This window comes from Lolium rigidum, chromosome 4 (genome assembly GCF_022539505.1).
Source record: "Lolium rigidum isolate FL_2022 chromosome 4, APGP_CSIRO_Lrig_0.1, whole genome shotgun sequence".
Taxonomy (NCBI): Eukaryota; Viridiplantae; Streptophyta; class Magnoliopsida; order Poales; family Poaceae; genus Lolium; species Lolium rigidum.
The window spans coordinates 263213478-263221452 of NC_061511.1; the positions used below are offsets into that span (position 1 = coordinate 263213478).

The following is a 7975-nucleotide window of genomic DNA, read 5'->3' on the forward strand; positions in this document are numbered from 1 at the left end:
GTTGCATCCGTTGACCACGTGAAGTGGATTTCGCTATGCAAGAGGAGATGCAATCGCTTGACAAGAATGGCACATGGGATGTTGTGCCCTTGCCTAAACAAAAGAAGGCTGTCCGCTGTAAGTGGATATTTAAAAGAAAGGAAGGTTTGTCTCCTAGTGAGCCTCCGAGGTTTAAGGCAAGGTTAGTAGCAAAAGGTTTCAGCCAAATTCCGGGTATTGATTATAATGATGTATTCTCTCCGGTTGTGAAGCATAGTTCCATTCGTGCATTCTTTGGTATTGTGGCTATGCGTGATCTTGAGCTTGAGCAGCTAGATGTAAAGACTCGCTTTCCGCATGGTGAGCTTGAGGAGGAGATATACATGGACCAACTCTGAAGGTTTTGTTGTGCCCGGTAAGGAGGATCTTGTTTGCAAGTTGAAGAGGTCCCTTTATGGTCCGAAACAGTCTCCAAGACAAGTGGTACAAAAGGTTTGATTCATTTATGCTTGCACATGAGTTTAAGAGATCTAAGTATGATAGTTGTGTTTATATCAAGTTTGTTAATGGATCACCAATATACTTGCCGTTATATGTTGATGATATGTTGATTGCTGCCAAGAGCAAGAAAGAGATCACTATTTTGAAAGCACAATTAAGTAGTGAGTTTGAGATGAAGGATCTTGGTGCTGCTAAGAAAATACTAGGTATGGAAATTACAAGAGACAGTAAAATCTAGTGTGTTATTTCTTAGTCAGCAAAATTACATTCGTAAAGTTCTTCATCGTTTTAATATGCATGATGCAAAGTCCGTTAGTACACCAATTGCTTCACACTTCAAATTGTCAGCATTGCAATGTCCTAGTACCGATGAAGATATTGAGTACATGTCTCGAGTTCCATATTCTAGTGCTGTTGGTTCCTTGATGTATGCCATGGTTTGTTCTCGTCCCGATTTATCCTATGCTATGAGTTTGGTCGGTCGATATCTTGCTGATCCCGGTAAAGAACATTGGAGAGCTGTTCGGTGGATTTTCAGGTACCTTCGTGGCACATCCAAAGCTTGTTTGAAGTTTGGCAAGACCGGTGAGGGACTCGTTGGCTATGTGGATTCAGATTTTGTCGCCGATTTGGATAAGAGAAGATCCCTCACAGGTTATGTGTTCACCGTTGGTGGATGTGCTCGTGAGTTGGAAGGCAACGTTACAATCTGTTGTTGCCCAATCTACGACCGAGCGGAATATATAGCAATTAATGAAGCCGGCAAAGAGTCCGTTTGGTTGAAAGGTTTGTATGCTGAGCTTTGTGGAGATGATTCTTGCATTAACTTGTTTTCTCGACAATCAAAGTGCAATATACCTTACTAAAGATCAAATGTTCCATGAGAGGACAAAGCACATTGATATCAAGTACCATTATATTCGCGACATTGTTGCTAAAGGTAAACCGAAGGTATGCAAGATAAGTACTCATGATAATCCCGCTGATATGATGACAAAGCCGGTTCCTGTTTCCAAGTTTGAGCTTTGCTCGAGCTTGGTTGGTATAACCTGTTTAGCCCAAGTGGCTGTTGGCGCCAGCAAGTGTTTTTCCTTTGTCTGTTCAGGAGATTGTTGAAGTTCATGCTACAAGATGGAATTTGTCTCAAGGTGGAGTTTGTTGTATTGTGATCCAAATTCATATACTAAAGGGAGGCTAACTTCTGACAAGCGGAGCGAGGCCCGTCGCCGGATGCTTGGGCCGAAGCGTAGCGTAGTCAGAAGTTAGCCCATACGTCGTGCCCCGCAGGGACGCTCGCGAAGGGGGTGCGGGGGCGGCAGCCCCCCGCGATACGGTACGGATCGTTGGCACCGCCTATATATATACATCTTGTAAGCCGCCGGCTAGGGTTTATCAGATTATAAGATAACCCACGGCGTTTGTAAACACCTCCCGATATAGTGAAGTTTGGCTGGCTGGCGCCCGTGGTTTTTTCCCCTTCTTTGTTGGAAGGGGTTTTCCACGTTAAATCTTGTGTCCCCTGCGTGTGTTCTTGTTTCGTTCTTCGTTATTTGCTTGTCGCTTTTATAACAACCTCGCTCGTAGGCTTCACAAGAGCAAGATCTCCACCCTCTTTTCAAGCTTGACATACACAAAGCTTTCGACTCCGTCAGATGAGAATAAGTTTCATGATTGGTTCACTATTTTGCTTAGCACTTCTTCGTCGAGGGTTCTATTGAATGGTGTGGCCGCGGTGCCAATCCAGTGCCAAGGAGGGTTGAGACAAGGAGAACCCCTCTCCCCACTTTTGTGGTAATTGATGCCCTGAGAATTTGTGCTGATCGATACCTAATGCTCTTGTAGCTTGAGTTTAAGCAAGAAGGTTAAAACTCAATGTGGATTCCATGGGTGATGATCACATTTCGCGACGGAACCTGTGAATACATGATTCTTGTATGAGCAATGTTATTCAAGTCCTCTTTAGGCAGCTCTGTGTAATAATTATTGTACGAGCAGTCTCATTCAATTATCTCCTCTGCTTACCTATGAATTCATGTTATTCAGTAAAATTAATTGGTTATTTTGTGGCTACAAATGGCTCTCTCTTGGCTCTTTTGCAAATTGACACTGTCTAATGAGTTTCGATTCTGAACAATGGAACGGTCTTCTGTAAGATCCTCATGTAATTGATGATTTGTCAGATTTTAGAACTGTTTTTTATTTGTTTAGGATAATTAGAACCCTTTTGCATAGCGGTTATTCATTTTACAATTTTAAAAGCCCAACCATCTTCCAAAATAAAGTTAGGACGCCTGGCACCACTGCGTGTCAATTTTGGCGGGAAAGTGGTGACGTCAGCGAAAGTCTCTAGTGTCCACCAAATGCGGAAGCCATTCCATGCACCAGGCCGCCAGCCCGCAATGGACCAGTCTCACCGACAGCCGGGACCCGGATAGCTCTTACCTCTTAGCTCTCCCATCAGAATATCCTGGGGAAAATTTACACCTTTCCTCTCGTCCTGCACCTAGTCCATCTGAATCGGCTCTGCTTTCCCCCACCAGTCCACCAGAGACCAGACCACGAAATCCCCCACCACGGCGTACACGTGCAGCGTCAGGACAAGGCGATGCTCCTCCGCCGCCGTTTCCTCGGCCTCCCCGCCGCCGTCTCCGGCAGCCTCCGCCGCTCCCACACCTCGGCGGGCACGCGGATTCCGTGGGCCATGATGCGCCACAACGCGTGTCCCGTCGAGGCGCCCAGCCCGCAGGTCCGGCTCGTCGAGCCACCGCGCATCTCCGAAGTGTACGTCCCGGACCACCTCGTCAAGACCGCGCCCCTCCCCGACCCCGACAGCGACGTCGTCGAAGCGCGCGGCGGCGTCGTCTGCGCCGCGAGCGGCGACGGCCTCCTCCTCCTCGTCTTCGCGCAGATGCGCCTCACGGCTCGCATCGTCGCCAGGCAGGGCGACCTTCCGCTGCGGCTGCCGCCCGACGACTTCGACCCCGACCACGTCCCCAACGTCACGCGCTTCGTCTTCAACCCCGTCACCAACCAGATATCCCGCCTCCCGCCCCGTGTGGCCAAGCTCGACCGCAACGCGGGACCGCTCTTCGACGTCCACATGGGCCTCGTCACCCAGGCCGACCGCGGGCACGGGCCGCCTGACAGGTTCGCCGTCGCCGAGCTGCCGGAAGGGAACCTGATGCTCCGGTTCCTCTCGGAGACGGGCAAGTGGGAGACCGTGACGGTTTCGCGGTGCCAACTCCCGTCTGCGCGGCGAATGGAGATACACCACGAGGTGCTTGCGTTCCGCGGTCGCCTCTGGTGGGTCGACCAGACCTGGGGCGCAATCTCCGTCGACCCGTTCAGCGACCGGCCGGAGCTCTCCTTCGTCGAGCTGCCGAGGGGAAGCGTGCTGCCTCCAGGCGCGCCCACCCGTGAGCGTGTCAGCATGCATTTCCTGGGCTATGCGCCATCTGACGACGATGAGGACGGTGACAAGGTTTTGTGGAGTAGGTACCGGCGCGTGGGTGTCAGCGAAGGGCGGCTGAGGTACGTCGAGGTCTCTACGAAGGAACCATATCTTCTCAGTTCATTCGCGCTCGACGACGATGTCAGCGGCTGGACGCTGGAGCACCGGGTGGCGCTCAGCAAACTGTGGGCGGATGGAGGCTACTCGTGGCTACCCTTGAAGGAGGGGATGACGCCACGAATTGCACTTCTTGATCCACTTAACGCCAGTGTCGTCTACCTCAAGGTTGACAAGCACATTGTCGTCGTGGACATGAACATCAAGGAGGTGACCGGGAGTTACCTGTACAAAACAAACTTCGACTGCATACCCTGTGTTCTTCCACCGTGGCTTGGATCCAGCCGGATCCCTTCTGCAGGTATGACATACTTCAACTGCTGGATTACATAATTTTCATATTTTGTTTCAGCTTTTGATGCATAAATGCATGATCTGATTTGCTTTGTGGATCAACTTCGACATAATTTGTTATGTGTATCTTAGGGGTTGGATTTGTTGATCATAATGTGGGAATAGTCGAGTATGCTCGTCTCTACAAAATAGTAGTAATATCCTGTGTTTGGTACCAATTGGGGATGCATTGATCTTGTCCACTAGTATATCATTCCATAAGTTGTAAACTTGGAATCAAGGAATAAAATGTATCAGTTCTATCCAAAACATATAAATGATCCTATTTACATCTATCTGTAGCACAACATGTTTACACTGTATGTTCTACATTTTATTTCCATTTTCATATCTCTATAGTCTAGTTTTAGAAGTTAATTAAAAAATGTTGTATCCTTTGAGTAATTCATCTACACTGTACAAGTATTATCTTTCTCTAATTACTGTTGTTGATATTGCATATGGGTACACTGTGCTGAATTCTTCAGAACCTGCTCTCTGCTCTAACTATCATTTTCTTTGCCGCCTTAATTCTTTTATGTGATGCACAAAAACCTATAGTGATGTAAATTCTGGTGTGTTGATCTTCTTATTGCTGCTATTTATATTCTTATGCGTCGATCAAATTAACCTTGTCTAGGCAAGAAGGATGCCGAAAAAACCAAGACTTTGGCTAACGTTCTGGTTCGCTCAGACACCCCGTAGAAGAGATGCAGGTTCCAATTTACCAGCTACTGAATCTCTCGACATTTTTTTTTCTAGATGATGCTTCTTTATTGATCCATTGTTCATTATATATCGTCCATTGACATTTTTAGGATGCTCGTGCATTGTTGTTACAAGTATCTCTTACAGTCTTAGTGCATATTTTTGCCTTTTACTACAACTATTTCAACTTGTTTTGTGTGTATTGTCAATCACATTGCTATCTTTAAACAATGTTTTTGGTTGTGTTCTAGTTGGTGTTTCAACGCAACTAGTAATATTCGCTGGAACTCAAGAATTCTAATAGTCAATCCATAGTATGGTTATGATTGTTAAGATGTGATATCTGAACTTGTTCTTCTATTCATATTCTTGTGGCACTGGCATCAACTTGTTAGGATGCCAAAAAATTATCGGTTGGTGCATGAACTCCCATGCACGTGCATTAGGAGTTTCTGAACTAGCAGGCTCAAAGAATGACTAGCCTGGTTCATCTGGTGACCACTGTATTAGAACTGAAGGATATCTAGTCCTTTCATCATGATGGCCATTGTCAGATTGTCTTCCCTTTTCCTGAAATGTTATGACCCACTGATTAAAGCCTGAAACTGTGTTAGACCAACTGGTTAAAGCTTGAAACTGAACAATTGTCATGATGCAATATTTGTTGCTGCAGTCAAGTCTTGGGTAAAAAATAAACGTGTTATCCAGATACTCAGTATATGAGCGTTTCCGTTCACTGAATTTTGTTTTGCTGTATTTGCATATCACTCATTCTCTTGGCTGTTTATTGAAATATCCCTAATGTTTATACTTTTGTTTTCAGGTTCCTTAAAACTAACAGATGCTGGTGTCTAATTAATTACGAAGCTGATGGTGGTAGCTTACTGAACTCTCATTTTAGGAAAAATCTGGAGAAGTCATGGTTTGGGGGAGCTTTGCAGTCATCTTACTGTATCTTATTTTTAGGGGAAATCTGGGAGATCTTTTAGACTGTCGGTTCGCAGCAGAACATTCCGGTAGAATTGCTAAATTAAATCAGCATGCGACTACCATCACAGAACATCCTAGATGTTGTTCTTACTAGCTACACATGTATTATTAAGGAAAGGTTGATGCTTGAACGTGTTTACTCTTGTGAGAAATCTTATTTTAGGGTTCTGTGCGTATCACATCCATGCTTAAGTGATGATCTGTTCTGATGCAGTGTTAGTATTTGCTGTCCTGAATAATGTATGTTTTCGTGCCAATTGATGGTATATTGCTCATGTAACTTAGTTAAATTAAGAACGATTAGAACTCAATTTTGCTACCATGTGTGATGATAGATGCATGCTGCTCATCTGTTGCTCACCATTTTCCTGGGAAGCAACCTTCCCAGCTGCCTGATCGAACTTGTTGCAAATTAGACAGTACATGTGAATCCTGATGACTGCGTAAAACCAGAGGTTGGTGATGCTACTGGTAATACCTTATGAAGGGAAACTATAATTTATAACGTCAAGATTGTATGCTAATTTATCGTCACTATAAAGATTGGAACAATCTGCAATTACCGTAAAAGAAATCACAACATAATATATGCTCGGGCAGTGAATGATTTAACACCTGGCTATTGCCCAGTTCAAATGGGAGTGGTTCCGTCTCCCAATTTACACAAGGACAAATTCAGTAGAAGCACTCAGGTAAAACACCACGTAGTGATGTAGTGATCTTTACCACTCACTCTCTGTTTACTTGCAAGAATTGCTCACCTTCATGGAGGAAAAAAAGGTCGATACATCCACATGTTTAATTCTCTTATGGGAAGCCATATTTCGTGATCTTTGTGTAATGATATTGAATGTGGATGCTGCTTTCCATAGTGATGTTCAGGCAGGTGCAACTGCATCGGTCATAAGAGACAAATAGGGCAGATTCCTGGCTGGATGTTGTTCTTATTTACCCCATGTTGAATTGGCCTTGATGGCAGAAGCGATGGCCATGAGGGACGGCCTAAACTTGGTAAACCACTTGAGTATTAATGCAGTTTAGGTGGAGTCCGATGCTTTGGAGGTGACCAGGGAATATAATGGTGATGTTTTTTTTTCGAGAATACGTCCTAGAAGACTTATCAATCACATAAAAAAAGAGGCCGACGGACGATACATAGCCAAGCGGCTTACACCACCCCATCTACAAACAACCCGATGAGAACGATTCGCCTCCAACATCCTACCAAAAGAGGTGAGGAGATGGAGCACGGAGCCACCGAACCACGTCACGAACCAAGCGAGGCACCGCCGTAGCACGATCGCGACTCCAAGACAGTCCGGACCAACATACCTCCCCTCATGAGCCTAGAAGAGTCGGCGAGGACAAGGCAGGATCCTTCGGACTTGGAGAAGCAGGTGACTAGGTTGCATCCACCGCATCGTACATAGCGCCTCGGAGCCCCATGCCCTGGCCAGCAGCCAACACCGGCAGTGCATCACATTGCCCAGCCTCCAATTACCACATCGGCCTCTCCCCAAGTAGCCTCGACAATGTCTTCAAGAAGAGAACGACACCGTGGCGCCGCCGCCTTGCCCAATGGACTGGACATAGGGTTTTCCCTGGCACTAGCGGAGAGGAAAGGCACGATTGGGACCAAAGACCACGCCTTCAAGAAGGAAGCGGCGCCTCCGTGGTCCGCACCGGAAGACACCGGGCAGGGCTTTCACCCTGGTCCTTCACCGTCCCCCGATGCTGCCAGATTAGCGAACTGGAGACGATGGACGAGGATGCAGACGCTGGCTTGGACCGCCATCAGAAAGGCAAGAAGCCACACCAGCCTCACTGTCGCAGAAGAGGAATGCCGGCCACCACCGGCCTCACCGGAGGCCAGCAAGAGCTCGGGAGAGCAGAAGA

General features: G+C 46.6%; 1 protein-coding gene across 1 annotated transcript; it reads left to right on the forward strand.

The window, feature by feature from the left end:
- The first annotated feature begins 3085 nt into the window (after positions 1-3085).
- LOC124648689 lies at positions 3086-6310 on the forward strand. The gene is made up of 3 exons (XM_047188404.1): positions 3086-4349; positions 5022-5097; positions 5913-6310. The coding sequence occupies exons 1-2, from the start codon at positions 3086-3088 to the stop codon at positions 5084-5086; spliced, it is 1329 nt and encodes a 442-aa protein (XP_047044360.1). The 3' UTR covers positions 5087-5097; positions 5913-6310.
- Positions 6311-7975: the final 1665 nt, after the last annotated feature.

Excerpts from the sequence above, each read along its gene's own strand:
- LOC124648689 (XM_047188404.1), top strand. The coding sequence starts at position 3,086 with ATGCTCCTCCGCCGCCGTTTCCTCGGCCTCCCCGCCGCCGTCTCCGGC. Across the intron at positions 4,350-5,021 it reads CAGCCGGATCCCTTCTGCAG|GCAAGAAGGATGCCGAAAAA; the intron begins GTATGACATACT and ends AACCTTGTCTAG.